This window comes from Tachypleus tridentatus, chromosome 13 (assembly GCF_004210375.1).
Source record: "Tachypleus tridentatus isolate NWPU-2018 chromosome 13, ASM421037v1, whole genome shotgun sequence".
NCBI classification, from domain to species: domain Eukaryota; kingdom Metazoa; phylum Arthropoda; class Merostomata; order Xiphosura; family Limulidae; genus Tachypleus; species Tachypleus tridentatus.
Window position 1 is genome coordinate 30,551,561 of NC_134837.1, and position 18,839 is coordinate 30,570,399.

The 18,839-nt window shown below is 34.1% G+C and overlaps 1 protein-coding gene across 1 annotated transcript in view; it reads left to right on the forward strand.

The window, feature by feature from the left end:
- The first annotated feature begins 4,053 nt into the window (after positions 1-4,053).
- The window catches only part of LOC143236054 (uncharacterized), a 35,933-nt gene continuing 21,147 nt past the window's right edge, over positions 4,054-18,839 (forward strand). The window contains exons 1-5 of the mRNA XM_076474309.1: positions 4,054-4,480; positions 9,525-9,680; positions 11,975-12,112; positions 14,923-15,102; positions 17,164-17,298. Coding sequence (XP_076330424.1) covers positions 4,469-4,480; positions 9,525-9,680; positions 11,975-12,112; positions 14,923-15,102; positions 17,164-17,298 — 621 coding nt within the window. The 5' untranslated portion in view covers positions 4,054-4,468. The remainder of the gene's footprint in view (positions 4,481-9,524; positions 9,681-11,974; positions 12,113-14,922; positions 15,103-17,163; positions 17,299-18,839) is intronic.

Sequence of the window (18,839 nt, forward strand, 5' to 3'; positions counted from 1 at the left end):
TACAAAACAATATTTACCGGAACCTGGTGAGGAAACATGGCGGAGAATCAAGCGTGAAAAGACAACAATATTAACATTACTCATACCGGTTTCGTTTATGTTTACTAAGCACACCGCTGACAGGTTCTCTGAAATTGTAAAATAGTAAACCAGAAACACTCAGTCAAACTTGTTACGTTCTTTCAAATTCATATGGACGACTTGGCATTCTAGTTTTAGTTCATCTAATTGTTTCTGCTTTGTCTGGTAACATGATCTTAAATAGTAAGTAGTAAACTAAGTGAAAAAAAAAATCATATGTTTTCAATTGCAGATTAAATTATTCTTACTTCCACCCATCTTAATCTACATAGGTTTATTTGTAAACTAGACCTTTCAGAGTCTATGTAGCTGCAATAAGGAATAATGTACACTGGATCTTTTAGAGTCTATGTAGCTGTATAAAAAAACATGTACACTGGATCTTTTAGAGTTTATATAGCTTTATACAAGAATAATGTACACTGGATCTTTTAGAGTCTATGTAGCTGTATACAAGGATAATGTACACTGGATCTTTTAGAGTCTATGTAGCTGTATAAAAAAAAAAAACATGTACACTCGATATTTTAGAGTTTATATAGCTTTATACAAAGATAATGCACACTAGTTCTTTTAGAGTCTATGTAGCTGTGTACAAGAATAATGCATGGTAGATGTTTTATAGTCTAAAATAGCTGAATACAAGGATGACGTTCACTAGCTGTTTTATAATCTATATTTATATAGCTTATACAAAGATAATGCACACTAGTTCTTTTAGAGTCTATGTAGCTGTGTACAAGAATAACGATGTTTTTTATAATCTATATAGTTATATACAAGAATGTCGTATACTAGGTGTTTTATAATCTATTTAGTTGTATACCAGAATGATGTAGTTTTGATATTTTATAACTATATTGTTATATGCTAGGATGATGTACATTCCATCTGTCATAATTTATGTAGTGAGATACAAGTATGATGTCCACTCAATTTGATATAATTATATACAAATTTGACAACATATCTAAATAAGTAACATTTTATCTTTTCAAACGAGGCTCATCAATTTCATTTATTTCCCCACGTTATAAAGGTGTATTTATGGTTAGGTAAAGAACTACACAGTCTAATGTACACTGGATCTTTTAGAGTCTATGTAGCTGCATACAAGAATAATGTACACTGGATCTTTCAGAGTCTATGTAGCTGCATACAAGAATAATGCACTCTGCTATCCTTGTTGTGTCCATCATAGGTGTCGAAGTCCAGTTATTGGTCTTAGAAGTCCTCAAGCTTACCACTGTGCTACCAGGTGGTTGTGGGGAGCGCACTTTAAAGAAGCGAGTGAAAGAATTACCAGTGGCTTTCCATTCCAATGTAAGATGGTAACCACAGTGTAGTTTCTATAGATAATTTAGTATTGAGGTTAATAATAATTACGGAAATTGACAACGTTCCTCACAATTACAAATACTCCATAATATCTAGTATTGAATTTCTTGAATATAGTAATCTGAAAACATTGCATTTCATAACGCCAATAGACGTTTCGCAGTTTATTGTTTATTTATAAATTTCTGTTTGCAATATAACTGGTCGATATATTTTGATTTACTGTTATTATACTTCTGCACTCACTTTTCATATATTAGACGTTTATTTACGATTGCCGGCAAGTTTAACATTCTGTCTAAAACAAACGCGAAAGGAAGTTCACGGTTAAAGCGTGGTAAACGTGTTTTATTATTTTGAAATTTGAGTTATATTTTATTTTTCTTGTCAGAAAGTTGGAGTTTATGTCAAGCTGACCACACTTTGTTAGGTTTTTTTTGCTGTTTAGTTTCCAGTCGCCGAAGGAAACATTATTTAGCAAGAAAATAGGTTAAGTACTAAGTATAAAATAAGCTTTCACTGCCGAGAGGATGTACAGCAGACTTTATATGCTAGTTTTCAAGAAATAATACAGAGGATTTCATGTGCTAGTAACAACCATATAATACAGAAGATTTCATGTGCTAGAAATAACACGATAATACAGAGGTGTTTATGTGCTGGTAATAACAAAATAATACAGAGGTGTTATATGCTAGTATCAATACGATAATGCTGAGAATTTTATATTATCTTCAGACAATAACTCAAAGAATTATCCGTGGCATTCTTCAACTTGTATAACAGTAAATTTTAGATGCTATACTGTTAGTTTTCAGATGACAGTAGTCGTTCATTAGCAGGGCCATGTACATACAAGTAAACAACATTACACTCACAAAAATGGCCGAGTCCGAATGCATAGAATTATTGGGAGTAATGGTTTTCCTTGTTTACGTCTCTGTAAGAGAACAGATCCTCCAGTCAGGAAGAAACGTAAAATAAATGTTTTGCACAAATGTGTTGATTCTCTATAGATTTTTCTTTATTACCAGCATATTCTTTTAATACCAGAAGAGATAAAGAAGTAGAGAAACCCTAGTAGGTAACATTAAAAATAGATTTTAAAAAAATTTTACTTTAATCTCCAGTGTAAATTAATATGCAGTGTGAACAGTATATGAGCTAAGCTTGCTGATTAGGGGCGCCAATAATTAAAGGTATGAGAGCAACAATCCCCCACTCTTAATTCGAAATGGGGTTCCAAAGAGCAGTTTCCGTGAGACATTTCTAGCTAGGCTGGATTAACATACATATATATCCAAATTCTCCTTAGCAAAAAGCCCCCAAGTTAGTTTTCGATTACTTTCTCTGGGACTGGCATGGCCAGGTGGCTAGGGCGCTCGACTCGTAACCTGAGGGTCGTGGGTTCGAATTCCAGTCGCACCAAACATGCTCGCCCTTTCAGCCGTGGGGGCGTTATAATGTGACGGTCAATTCCACTATTCGTTGGTAAAAGAGTAACCCAAGAGGTGGCGGTGGATGGTGATGAGTAGCTGCCTTCCCTCTAGTCTTACACTGCTAAAATAGGGACGGCTAGCGCAGATAGTCCTAGTGTAGCTTTGCGCGAAATTAAAAACAAACAAACAATCTGAAGTCTAATTTTTGAATTACATTAATTATTTTGGTAACTTGTTCCCTCACTTAAACTTTATCTCTTAATTGATTTAATGTTATTTTCAGTTACTGTATTCACACTAATATTGAATCGTAAGGTGATAATCAGTAAACCCTATTAACATGAAGAAAAAATTAATTGTTGTATAGAGGTCACTGTCCACTTCATCTCGGCCCATGCCGGTAGCTTTCAGCATAACTGTTGTTAGGCAAAACGTTATTGAGAATCGACAGAATTTACTGTTGTGGTTTTGTGAACATTATTTGGAAACACTCGGCTATTTAACTTCCCAGAATTTTCTAGTTATGAGTAAAGGAAATTTTCAATAGGATCATACCATGAAGAACACATTTTACTAAGGATTAAAGTAACGATAAAAAATAATATATCATAGTTTTGACTAATAAGGCTGACTCATGAAGGCTCTTCTCGAGGAATTATGACGTCACAAACGAAACCTCTTTTAAGAAACTGTATTACCTAATTTGGAAATACGGATTCATAGTTCATGTTTCGAGGTGCTTCTTTATAAAAAATTTTTTCTGCCGATGTTCAGTGGCTTGTATATTACTGACATATGATGACCTTTGTCACAGTGAATATATATATATATATATATACCATTTTCTTGACCGTTTTCACTCTAACAAAGAAGTGTGATGACGTAAACCGTGTTTTTTTTTGTGTTTGTGTGACTGTTTTCTACTACTTTTTACTACTCACTTGTTACTGAGTGATTTGTAACACTAAACGCAGGCATGGTGTAGACACACAAGTGTACTTTGTATGTTACACTACTCAGACTAATGAAAAAGTGCCTTTATGATTGTAATGATAAGCACTTTATTAACAAATCCATACGAGCTTTCGAACAAGTGTTTAGATCACGTGCTATATGTGTAACGTAAACTTGTCCAAAACACCCCTCTCTAACGAAATGTCTATGGACCCTTCCCCTCCTTGGCTGACTAATTTCCTTTTTTCCTCTACGCGCTGGCTTCCGTTACTGTCGATGGCTCCCTGGATGCTGTTTGATATCTCTCTATTTTCCGGCGTCCCAGCCGGCGCAGAGACCTAGAGAATTGTCTGTTTGTTATAAGAATGAAGTTTATTATGTCTAGTAGTGTTTTGAGTTAGGGATTTTTTTTTTATGTTAAACAGATACTTTCACGCCTAACGAGCGACCAAAGGATAGAGTAAGTGCTGACTTAAAACATGCTACGTGGAGTATATGTAGACAAACTATCCCATTTCAAGTTCTCAGGCCTAATGTTACGTAATCAGCCATTCGCTTAGGGCAGATATGGCTACACGTTGGTAGTCTTATGGAATTTTGTCATGCGAAATTACTTTCTGTACATAGAAAGTCGTGTTTTTTAATTGAATTATAACATGCAGAAAGTGGTAAGTAAGCTATTATCTTTCATTTATAGTTGAACATGTAACTTTCCATCCTTGTTTTAGTAGTTTCCTGTGTTTTTGAATAATATTTAAAGATATGATGTTCTTCAATACTTAGAGAACATTTTTAAACAGAAAGCTTTCATCTCCGAAACAACTGTGCGCATCACGTGATAATGGAGACAGGAATTTCATCTTGGTGTAGATCCATCCATCCTCAAGCAATTTGTATTATTTCTTTTTTACCGTCAACGATAAACGTACATTAATAGTTTTACGCTTACACGCCGCAAAAATGTTTGTACGTTTTCAAACTGTGTTCAAGCGCAGGTCCACTTCCGAGAGAAGAAGGCGTGTACCTATGTACTACTGTAGCTGGAAACTAGTTTATTTTTAGTAACAAGAACGATATAGTTTCCTTCCTTCTTGCCAGCGTCAGGCCGGCTCGTTACCATAGTAACGCTGCGAGGGTGTTCTTCCGTTAGTGGGACCCAGTTGCACGTTGTGGTAAAGCTGTGGAATTTGAACCAATATTCATACTGGTTTATAAGCACGATATACGATAAGGAAGGCCACGTATTAGCTCGCTGGTACAGAAGGTGATTGTCTGATACTGTTTTAACCACGTGACTTACAAAGTGGTGTATCAAGCATACATATTAATGTAGAATCGATACCATCCGCTCTCTTTTAAATACGTGACCAACTACGATGTTACCAAACGTTATCGATACGCGGCACATTATAATCACAAAGTTGTTTCTCTTTAAATTCCTTAACTTACCCAATCTTTGAAATGTTGTATATAAATATAATTTATGCTAATCTGGTGGTAAATATCTCAGGTGTAAAGTGAAGGTTAAAAACTATCTTACAAGCCGATTAGGCCCGGCATGGCCTAGCGCGTAAGGCGTGCGACTCGTAATCCGAGGGTCGCGGGTTTGCGCCCGAGTCGCGCCAAACATGCTCGTCCTCCCAGCCGTAAATACGGTCAATCCCACTATTCGTTGGTAAAGAGTAGCCCAAGAGTTGGCGGTGGGTGGTGATGAATGCCTTCCCTCTAGTCTTACACTGCTAAATTAGGGACGGCTAGCACAGATAGCCCTCGAGTAGCTTTGTGCGAAATTCCCAAACAAACAAAACAAAACAAACAAACAAGCCGATTATGAACGTACGCGTATAAATAATACAATAGCCCTAGAATGTGTATAAAAACAAATTAATGTATTATATTTTCACTGTTACTTTAACACTAAAGCTCGAATGTCCCAACAAAGCAGCGCCCAGGAGGTTTTACAAAATATTCAATTTTCGTTGCCCAACTTTGTGAAGCAAAGTGCGAAGTAATATCTTCGAACCTTTTCACAAATAAATACCTCAAAAAATGTCTTGCATAGATATTTGTGAAGAAGTTATAGGCAGAGTTGGCTTATAAGAAAACGGAAGTTTTGTCTTCTGGTTTGGTAACATTACATTAGAAACTACTTTACAAAATATTATAATGGCGCACCATCTCCAAATATATTTTTAAAAAGTAACTTAACGTTCGTGAAATTTGATTTTAAATATTCATTTGTTTTGGAGTATTTAAAAGATGAAACAAGAAGTCATGAGATCAAATTATTCCACCCCACATACACATAATAACAATTTATATTTCCTATTGCCAAGAACAAAGCATAAATAACTCTAAAGTAATTAAAAAAGATAAGAATCTAAAAATATTGGAAATAAATACAAAAAACTTTAAGTTTTATATTAGAGTGGTGTTTGCAACGGTAATTCTGAGAGTTTATAATGCTAAAACTTGAATTTCGATATTTGCGGTGGGCAGAGTATTGATAGCCCATTGTATACTTTTGTGCTTAATAACAAACAACATTTGATGAAGCTTAATTGAATGGACAGTAGGTACCTGTTGTAGAAACACAAGTGTAGAGGACGTTTCCTTCCACCTTTCGTTCGTAGGTCAAAACTTTGTTCTGTACTTTATTTTAATTAAAGTGCTAATACTCATACCAGCCGTCTTGAGAATACATTTTTACTTCTCGTCATCACGAATAAACTTATAATGTTTGTACAGTTTATTAACATTATCGAAATTGAAATTTTAAGAGGAGCAGATTGTGTTATCATAAATATTTGTGTCACATGCGACTTTAATATTTTAGATATTTAGATATTCGTATTGGTACATCTCAAACCCATAACTTATCCTAAAACTACACAGATCTGTGTCAAATGTATAAAAGAAGACACCACTTTTCTATACACATTTAAAAGTTATTTTCTTATTCTCTTTTACCTTTAAATTTCTGGAAACTTGAAAAAGATTTACATTTTTAATGAATGAAACATAATTTTTCGTTTTAATTCAACGGTGCTGATTCACCTTTTAAAGTTACCAGTATATGATGTCATTAAAACACGGAGTTTCAACAAGACTTGACACGAAATGACAAAGCTCGTTAACCCTAATTCTTTCGAAAGATGGACCGTTCTTCAGGTTGAAACTGTTGTTGTTTGAGAGAACCTTACAAGTAGCAATGTTTTTTTTGTTCTTTCATCTTTGTACTATTTTCACGTTTTATTTAAAATGTCTACTACTTTTAGTTTTACTGTGCAATTCACGTGTGAATATATGCCTTTTATGTAAGCCTTTTGATTGAAACTTAAACCTCTAATATTCAAGTTTCAAGATGTTCTCCGAAACAAAAATGCCAACAGAAGTGTTCATCAACCATGCTATAGTTTTTCTTGCCACACTTTAGCTTTTTCGTACCTGTGAGATAGATAATGTCTTCATCCTTGACCTCTATGTTGCAATATTATCTTCATCTTTGACCAAAATATCACAATACAGTTGGTCGAAGTTGGTTGTTTTGTTTTAACAGTATACACATATTATGCTTGAATTCTTCGAGGCTTACTTGGAGCTGGTTATTGTAATAAATGGTATTTAAGTGTTTGTAGTAAGCCTAGTTCTCAGTAAGTTATAAGGAAGATAAAATTATGTGATAAGAAAGTGTTAATATTAACATCCGATCAAAGCAAGTTACCTGCATAGATCATAGAGAAAAATCAACACAATAACGAGTATAGATGATTAAAAACACGTACAAGGATTAGGATATATATTATTTTATCAGAAATCATAGCTGTTATTTTCGCCAGTAAGAGTTTGAAATTGACACTTATAAAGTTCGAGGTCCCTACCTATAGCTCTAAAATACCACTACCGTGCAACACCCTGGCCAAGTACGTAAATGTGTTTAATGTGTGTGCGTCTCTCTCTCAAAAAGCATAAAATCGTAAACAAATATTTGTTTTGATTCTAGATAATATTATTTAAGACGGTTTTAGAGACTCACCACGTCGTTACAATACTTGCTGCCACATCTGGTCGTGCTCTATCTTATGGCTCTACATCTTGACAATTGTCTTGCAGTGTAGTTTACATTTCAAAAAGACTCGTTGTAAGATTGTCATGTTTAACACATACAATCCTGCCTGATTGGTTTCATTATGCCATCTCAGTCTATTCAGATAACAGTTTCTCATTGCGGGTTTCCACAGTTCGATCACACAGAAATTCATAGGAATTACCGTTAACTTGACTGATTTGTCTTCGTATGGAATATCATGAATATTCATTTCATTTTACAACTGCTTGTAAACTAAATTCTCGAATACAGCACAACTTGATGATCTAATTAAATGAATATTTTGCTTTGGATATGTCTGTTACATAACGTGTCTTAAAACGATAAATGCTTAATGACGTCACACTCTACCCAACACCAAACATTTCAAAACATACTTTGAATACATTCCGTTCCACCGCAACTTTACATCGGCTGCATGTCTCGTGACTTACTGATTTGCATATTCAAAATAATTTTAATATAACGTGATTAACCCTCTAAATAAAATAAAAACAAATAATAGCTGGGTTTTTTTTTTTCAGCACAAATACTTTATTGGATAATACCAGAAGTTACACCTTCATAATGACATATTTGGTGTGTCGGAGGTACTTGGACATCTTGTATAATTAGGGTTTATTAATTTTAAGAATGAATATTTAATTAGAATACTTCTGGGTTGTCATGGTGATCTACCATTACACCACTCCATTTTTGTTCTCACACATTTCTTTTTGTGATCATTTCCAGTTTGGCCTTGAAAGGTCCGTCTATCTAAAACGCTTTGATTATAGAGTTTCACATTTTTGTATTTAAATGAATTTAGCGTATCTGTGCTTCGAAAGTAATTTTTATTAATTTTCAGTTCAAAGTGCTCTTGAAATTTCATATGATAAAAATACCTTTCAGAACATGTGAAAATCTTGTACTCCTACAGGTTGTTCGGAAAGTCACTGTGCAGTTTTGAAAGCAGCGATAACAGCATTCATTCAGTCTATTTCAATCCAGCAACTGATAGCGGTGTTTAGAAACAAAATAAGAAGGATCCAAGCCTGTATTGATGCCAACGGGGGTCACTTTCAACATTGTTTATAATTGTCATTCATATTTACCTCCTGTATTCTATGTTGAAACATGTCTGTTAATAAATATATAAGTGTACAGTGACTTTCCGAACACCCTGTAGTTTCCACTGAATATTTTACAATACAAGTTTTGCAAAAAATGCGTTAGTTAAATTATTTTGTTTTAATCCATCTTTTTGGCCATTTGAATATGTACTTAAATGTGTTTTGTAAACTTTTACACCAAACATATTTAGTAAATTAGTATATATTTAACGTAGGATCTTCTATGTATTTCTATGTTTATAGTTGTTTTTAGTTAAATACGAAACTACAATTGTAGTTTACCTGTGGCGCACCGAATTTTGATGTTATAAGCCTTTAAACATACTGCTAAGCCACCATGCGGAGCTCAAAGGTCTACTGTTATATCATGTTATGGCATGATTTCTAGTGGGACTTCTCTATAACCTACGTAGCCTCTTTTATGTGTACAGTGTAAATTATCAGGGACTTGTCTACAGTTTGGAATGATAACGAACTTGTGTTTCCACACAGCAACAACTAGAGATTCCTTCGCCTTCTAGCTTCCTTAAGCCAATTAAAACTGGCTATTTGAGGAAGTATAGTCAACGAACTTGGTTTCTTCCCGGCTCTTGGAAGCGAAAATTTTGTGTTCTGGACGGAACGAAGATATATTTTTATGAAAATGAGGTATGGAACCGCATCTCTGACTTACAATAATAAATAAAGGTACCAGTTTTTGATTTCTAAATCTTCCGCAGTAAAATACACGTTGGTCATCAACTAATACATTAGTATTAAAACGTCTAATTTCCACACTCAACAATTCTAGGGGTAATAATCAGCTAACACCAGCCATACGTTTCTAATAAGTGTCATCCGATGTTTTCATTGTAACCCTTACAGTAATTGAGAAAAATTGCACTCATTACGAAGTACCACATCATATTAGCAGTCATAATAGGTCATGATCAGATGGTTTGACTATTACCATGCACCGAAACAAACTTATTCCTATCGCTTTTGCGAGCTAATACACATCAAATATAAACTCATATATTTGACTAGCACTGTTGATAGTTTATGTGATTGAATCTTGCAAAACCGTTTTTCTTGTTTATCAAGGGTCGTCAGTGTTTATGTGAAGGTTCTTAAACTATGCATCCAAAACCGAGATGAAGTCTGAAAGATTACTGTTATGATTGTTTAGTCGATCTAATGAATATGGAATATTTATGATTGATTTTTCTATACTTTACCATTATGAGCAAACACATTTCAAGTTATTTGTAATAAATTATCTGTTTATCAACATTTGTTTCTTTCTTTTTTTTAATTTGTGAGTTTATTTTCTCACCAAGACTTCAGTTTCACGGAGTAGAGTTAACCTGGAAGTCTAATCTATTTCCCATTCACTATTTCAGTTGTAGCAGACTAGTTTTGGATTCACAACACTAAAATCAAGGGTTCGATTCCCCTCGGTAGACTCAGCAGATAGCCCGATGAGGTTTTGCTATAAGAAAAACACACATACAAACACACACAGTTTCGCTAAATTCACAGTTCATTGGGGCTCATTGATTTAAGTTTTAATTTGAAGTAGTAAAGACTCTCGGCCCTATTCCACGTTTTTTTTTAACTTTCCTTGTTTCTTTCTGTCCGCTTCATTAATCTTGAGAGAAGTCACTCTCAATATTTACATATTTTAAAAAAAATCGAACTTGATGTTTCGTTTTCATTTTCGAATTATGTAATGTATCGACGTTTTATTCTCTTATCTAAGAAATTACACAAAAAATGCTAACACCTACCTGAAGTATATAAACAACTTCATTTTAGCGTTGTATAAAATCACGATTTAGAGTATAACCTGTACGTCAGGTTTTGGTTTCTTTTCGACAGAAATATTTCAAATTATGTTTATTTTTCTTTTATTTGTCAAATATACTAAATGTATCATTAACAGCCTTACTGGTTAATATTTGCTGTTTGAATTCATTATCTGTTGTAGTGTCATATACTGAAATTAACTGTAGCTTCATAAAACTAAAAAAAAAAAGAGATACAGCTGGAGAAGAGGACAGGTTTAGCTTGAACATCTCCCTTGAAAGTTGTTTGTAATATTTGGTTGTATATATCACGGGTTTAAAATTAAACATCTCTCAACGATTTGTTGTTCTCAGGTGAGTCTGAGACAAAGTTCCATGGAACTTTAGTCGAAGTAGACATAACAAGGTTGAGAATTGAACTGCAACTGCCTGTTTAATGAATAAGGGACGACGTTTAAGTTTCTTAGGTCTTTTTACGTTAAAAATTGGATTTCGATACTCCCGCTGGGCAGACCAGAGGTGCCTCTATACACAGCTTTGCTTCTGACCACAAACAAACACTTGATGGTTTGATACATGCATGGAAATTAAGTTGATTGATTTTGTTAAAATTATTCACAAAGCTATACAATGGGCTATCTGTTCTGTGCTCTAACCACCACGGGTATCGAAAGCCGGTTTCTAGCGGTGTGAGTCCACAGACATACCGCTGTGACATTGGGGGTTAAGTTGATTGAATAAGTTTCTTTGCAGAACTGCTTTTGTAAATTCTTATTTTTTTTGCTCAGTTACTTTATGGCTGTTGGTAAGTTATGGATTATCACAGTCACGCGTTTATTCGGGAATATTCCAACAGATTAAGAGTTCTTCTGTTTTGGGTTGTGTTTTTTTTTTTACTGCAATTGTTGTCACACGTGGGCGAACCCTTATTCAAGTATAACCAATTAATCATAAAACACTATCTCAAATTTTTTAAATTTACCTATCTTTACATACAACATTATACACTAGAATCAACCTAATAATAACTTATTACGTTTATTTGTATAGTTGTTAACACATTAGCACCAACTTAGAAGTTAATATATAGGTCATCTGTTGATATTTCAAACATGTTTTTTTTCAGTTGTATATATATATATTTGTAACATGCAGGGATGTAAGGGTACGGAAAGGTCAGCAGGTGTCATTAGTTTGGACTATTACGACCTCTGTTTCGAGGGTAGCACCAAGGACAACAAACGAGCTTCGAATGTCTTCATTATTTCTTCTTCCGTCCGGGGATTCTTTGATGTAAGTTAAATTAAAATTAATGGAGTAGCAAGGTGTTTGCTACACAAATGTTACATTTAAGAATGCAGACGTCAGTTTGTTTTGTCTTAAAAGTTATTATTGTTATTTGTTATGAAGCACAAAGCTACACATCACCACAGTATTGAAACTCTGTTTCTATCGCAGACATGCCGTTGTGCCATTGGGGGAAGGCCGTCTTGAAAGATATTTTGTTTTCCCTTGAGATACAGTTACAGAGTTTTCGTATTATAAATGCCTGTGTGTGATTTTAATGTTTCAATGTATTTTCTCATGTTGCCATTCAAACCTAACATGATGTTATTTATTATCAAAATTATTTCAGTTTACGTTTAATATATTAAACATCTTGTTTAACCCTCGTACAATTATTAACATGATTCTACAAATTGTAAAAATACAAATAGAAGTTAGTCATAAACAGATACAAAATACGCTAATGAAATGAGTACTGTAGGTTATATTGTCGACTTATTTTCTTCCAGCGAGATTTATGATTTAAGTTTTCCATAAAACATCGTTTTCACTGTTTATATCCAACCGCTTGCAGACACAAGACAATTCATTCTCCACCCCAACCCCCCGTGTTTGTAGTTATGCGCATGCGTATTTTAAAGAAATGTGTAACAACAACTTCGTGTATTAATGTTAAGTTTTGGGCACACGTTTCCTGTATCTCCACTAATGTAAATACAACGCTAAGGGTTTATTTACTCTTCTGCGGGCCGTCATGCCCAGGTGGTTAAGGTGTTCGACTTGTAATCTGAGGGTCACGGGTTCGAATCCCCGTCGCATCAAACATGCTCTCTCTTTTAGCCGTCGGGGCGTTATAATGTGACGGTCAGTCCCACTATTCGTTGGTAAAAGTGTGGCCCAAGAGTTGGTGGTGGGTGGTGATGACTAGCTGCCTTCCCTCAAGCCATACACTGCTAAATTAGGGATGACTAGCGCAGATATCCCTCGCGTAGCTTTGGACGAAATTCAACAAACAAAACTCTTTTGCAATATTATTTCGATAAGAAAACTAGATTCATTAGTTTATTTCACTCAGAAGATTATGATGCAGCATTATGTAATAGGTTGTAATTAGGTTTATTTGTTTTTTCTAAAGTCCAACGTTCTGGTCGCGATTATTTACGGACTTAAAACGCTAAAATTCAGGGATCGGTTTCCTGTGCATTTTACAAAGCGCAGACGGTCAGTCCATCGAGTAGTTTTGTTTAAAACAAATCTACCTACCTATCCACTGCAACTGATAGAAATATATTCGTATCCGTTATTTTGTATCCCACAACAATCACTACTTAAATGATATATTCGCAGGTTCAGCTTTGGCATTCATATTGTTTTCGTGACACGTTAGAGTTGAGTTGCACAAGCGTTTCTTGCACAAGACTTACTACATTTAGGTTAGTGGTTTGTTATAAGGTTTTTCCTATATCCCCTTCTTCCACGTGTATCAGTTTGGTTATGGAGGTTTAAAAAGGTAAAGAATTATTTACAACTGCCTTATTTTGTATTATTACAACTTATATAGGTAAGGACCAATGACGTAGTTGTTGTTATTCAGGAGGTGCAAAGCCTTTACAAATCAATAAAAAATTCATATGTACTTTGATTCCACCATAACGCCAACGGAACGACATATCTCATAATATCCGGATAGAAGAATTTTTTGTTTTGTTTTTTTTGTTTTCTACTTTCTCTTTTTTTCTAGTTAAAAAACGTTTTACAGAAATGGTTTAATACAAGCAATTTGGACAATTAAATAAACGGAAAACATTCTGTGTGGGTTACAAACATTTATATACTCAAACCATCAAAGGAAACACAAAGTTTTAAGTTTTTGTTCGCGTGATTTTTCCTGTGCTTTTCCTAAACTAAGTTAGTTATAAAATTCATTTATAATGTATGCTTGATATATATATGTAATCAAAGATTGGTTTGTTTGTTTGTAATTAAGCACAAAACTACGCTGTTCTCTACCTGTGCTCTGCCCACCACGGGTATCAATACCCGGCTTTTAGAGGTGTGAGTCCACAGACATACCACTGCGCCATTGTGGGGGATTCAAAGATCGGGGAAAAAAAAAGTTAATCTTTAACGTAATTATTCTAAATCATCCAAAAAATATCTTGAGCCTATTAGTTTCCACCAGGTGGCGTTTAACAGGAAAATTTAATACTATATTTCTAAAAGTGTTAAACAGTATTGGCAAAACTGATTTTGCGAATATGTTGAGTAATTTAATTATAAAAGTGATAATTGTTCTAATTCATCAAAAATATTTGGATCTTATTAGTTTCCACCAGGTGGCGTTTGTACATGATTATTTAATATGTTCTCACTGAAACTGTCAAAGAACATTGTCAAAAAGGAATTTTGGGCTCGGCATGGGCAAGTGGTTAGGGCGATTGATTCACAGTCTAAAGATTCGAATCCACGTCCCACCAAACTTGCTCGCCTTTACAACCGTGTGTGCATTATAATGTAATAGTTAATCCCACTATTTATTGGTAAAAGAGTAGCCCAAGAGTTGGCGGTGGATGATAATAATTAGCTGCTTTCGCGCTAGTCTTTCATTGCTATATTAGGGATACCTACTTCAGCTAGCCCCCGTGTAGCTTTGCGCGAAGCTTAAAACAAACCACACCAAAATGAATTTTATACACTTGTTGATTGTACGTTATACCTCCGGTAGAATATTTCAACATTAAAAGTTGAGGTGTTTATCCCGATATCGTCTTATTTTCCTCAGTAAGTGAATCTCGTAACTTATTTTTTGTTATTAGATGCAGCACTTGTTTTCAGCTGACACTCTGCCGGAGATGTCCGAGTGGGTCACGTTGATTAAAGAGGCGATTTCGGAAGCCAGAAGCAAGCGAAGCAGAGCTGGTCGAGCTCACGGAAAAGATAAGCGTAAAAAAGAGCCAATGAGACCTCGAAGCGTTGACAGTAGTCCAGTTTTCAAGGTGAGGCTTTTAAAAAATCAACGAATATGATTGTATACTTTATTAATGTTACAAGCTGCAAATACTGTTAGTTAAACAAAGTTAATACTTCTAAAGAAGTTGCTTTGAACTTACTGTAAGCCAGAATAATTTCTTAAGCCTAGTTTTAGATTCGTACTACTGATTTAAAAACTTGTATCTTTGAAAGAAAGTAAAGTCATAGAAGATGTAATATGTCGTTTTTAATTATACATATTATTCAAACTCGTTTAGCAGTATCAGAAAATGATAATACGAGGTGACTAATTTATTTTGTCATTTAGACCATTTTTCTTACTTGGGTTTGGTGATAGTTAATTATTGAAAATTCGATGAAATGTTTCTTATAATTTACATTTAAATAGTTTTCTTAGGAATTACAGTGTTTCCATTTTAACCTATGTTAAATAATAACATATATATATCGTTTTCCATATTAACATATGTCTTAAATAATAAAAAAAATGTGTCGTTTTCCATCTTAATCTTTGTGTTAAATAATAACACACACACAGTCACACATATATATATATCATTTTACATTATAACCTTTGTGTTAAACAATAACACATTTATAATTTATTAGCCAACTGGTTTGGCAAACGTGTATATTCTGTTGTCCTGAAGCTATGATATCATATTCATGGATTGTCTCAAACGCATAATTGTTAGGGCTGTGAAGATTACACGATTAACCGGTTACGGTTCGGTTACGAAGCAAAGATTAATCGGTTACAAAAGTCCGTAATCGTCGCAGCCCTAATAATCGTGGGTAAATTAAACCCTTTTTGTTGGAAATAAATAAGGTATTTACATTACTAATTTAAAGAAGACATCGAGGAGTGAAACAAACTTATTTGTGGTTATCCAAAACAGCTACGTACTTAAGAACGTATTCTTATGATTTATTAATACAAGTTTCGAGAAAATAAAAATTACTATTAATTTTAAAAGAAATAAAAAATGTCTTAGAGTCATCACAGACACAGTTGAATTGCGTTGAGGCATTACAGAAACAGGTGAGTCGCGTTAAGCAATCACAGAAACAGTTGAATCGCGTTAGGCTTTATTCATAATTGCACTTTTTTTTTGGACAACAATAATTACAGACAAACTCTTGTTAACATCCTGTAATAACTAGTGGTTTTACAATAAAAATTACAGTCGAATTCTTGTCAACATTATGATAAGTATAGGTATTACAGCAAATGTTACAGTCTAATTCTTGTCAGCACTGTGATAAGTGAAGGTATTACAGCAAATGTTACAGTCTAAATCTTGTCAGCACTGTGATAAGTAAAGGTATTACAGCAAATGTTACAGTCTAAATCTTGTCAGCACTGTGATAAGTAAAGGTATTATAGCAAATGTTACAGTCTAATTCTTGTCAGCACTGTGATAAGTAAAGTTATTAAGCAAATATTGGTGTAATTCTTGTCAGCACTCTGTGATAAGTAAAGGTATTACAGACGAATTACTGTAAACATCCTGTGATAAGTAGAGGTTTTACAGCAAATGCTACAGTCTAATTCTTGTCAACACTGTCATAAGTAAAGTTATTAAGCAAATATTAGTCTAATTTTTGTCAGCACTCCGTTTTAGTAAAGGTATTACAGCAAATATTACAGACGAATTATTGTAAACATCCTGTGATAAGTAAACGTTTCACAGTAAACGTGACAGACGAACTTTTGTTAACACTGTTTGTTAAATAGCACGTATTAAAAAAAAAAAAACTAAGAGAAATTGTAAATATTTGATATTGTGCCAAGAAACAAACAATCTGCACACACTCAGTAAAAATACAAAAGCTTGTGAAGTAATTGAGTTAAAAAGGATATTAAATATCGCGCCGCTGCATATGGCAGGTAACGAACATATTGTTGGTCGTTGTTTATAAAGTGTTGTTTGAGAAATAAAATTGTCAAAAGCTCGGTTTTGTTGACTTTATTTTCAACCTCTATTACTGTTGAAATTATTACGAAGATATATCCTCCCCTGAAGGATGGCTGTAAAATTATGTTACCATTGTGACTATTTTAGGTGTCTACCAATCGACCCTCGTCGCACGGAGCTCTGGAATTGCCATCTGGAGAACGTCTTTATACACCAACCAAAGACAGAGACCGAGGTCCACGTGGCCGCCGACTTCCTCAACGGAAGACAATGATGACTAGGGTAGAGTGTGACTCTCTGAAGCTCTGAGTCTAAGGCTATAAATTCGTCCAGCAGCTAGCTATAACAGTAGTAATGTTTGGCTCCCTTTTGTGTGAACTGTGTGCATGAAAACTTGAGTTGATGAAGAATGCAAACTCTGTCAGCTAGGCCTAACTCGCTTGAGTCCTTTGTTCACTAACTCTTGAGCTAAAATAGCAAATTAAGAGAATAATGGATTAACCCCTAGCATGAACCTCTGCTTGTGCATGAAACCTCTTTATGTATATATATATATTTATTTATTTATATTGTAGTAAATTTTGTTGATGTTGTTTACGAAGGGAAAAAAGTTCTTCACTGAATTATTTCTGTTCTTAATTATGGTTGCTAGTCACACCACTTTTAAAGAACTTGTGTAACCCAAGCTTTACGATACTGATATGTAGATGTATGTAATACAAGTAAGCAAACAAACAGAGATTTTGAGTGTTGTATATAGTAAGAATTTCACAATAAAAACTAGTTATAATATAAGTTCACTGTACAGCTGTTAAAAAGTGGTTTCTGGTGTGTTTTCATATAACCTTTTTTCTTTTTATCTAACATTTTATGCCCTAGTGATTCAGTGATAAATCTTTAGCCTTAAAACGCTAAAAATTTGTTTTTCAAATTAAAAGAATCAAGTTTTCAACATGCCTAGTGACTCAACTTACAGATGCAATATGTTTACGTAATGTAATTAGTCACTTCCAAATGTAATATGCTGTTTGCATAATTTAATTAGTCACTTTTAAATGTAATATGTTGTTTGCATAATTTAATTAGTCACTTTGAAATGTAATATGTTTGCACAATTTAATTAGTCACCTTCAAATGTAATATGTTTGCATAATTTAACTAGTCGCTTCCAAATGTAATATGTTGTTTTCATAATCTGAATTACAACGGGAAAAGTTTGTTTGTAAATAGGTATAATTATTCTCGGCATTTAATTTTATTGTTCGGGAAAATTATGTTTCATTTCCAAAAATAAAATAATGCCCATTTGTTCTAATGTCTAGCTCATTAAGTAATCGCAGATGTTACACATTTGTTTTAAAGAGAATCAACTAAAGTTTGTTGCCAGTTATTTTAGCAACTAAGTATTTGTAACGCAGTGTCTCGGCAATTTGCTTTCGATTAGTTCATCGTATTACTTTCAACTCCATGGATTTTGCTTTTAATGTACTTTTTCCCACCTACTAAATCAGCCTGACAGTATCGTATCGTCATCTCACTAAGACAGTACACATTTCAAACACCTTATTACTAACAAACCTAATACGTGTTTCAAAATATGCGTCTGACTAAATGCATTTCGACTGTACGTTTTTACACCGCAGACAGCTGCCACCAAAGTATTTTGTTCACTTCTGTCTGTTTGTACAATTGCAAAGTGTGTGTGTTTCAAATAGCAAAGCTACATCTGGCTATCTGCTGAGCCCAATGAGGGGAATCGAACCCCTGAGTTTAGCGTTGTAAATCCAGAGACTTACCGCTGTATTAACGGGGGGGTGTTGCAG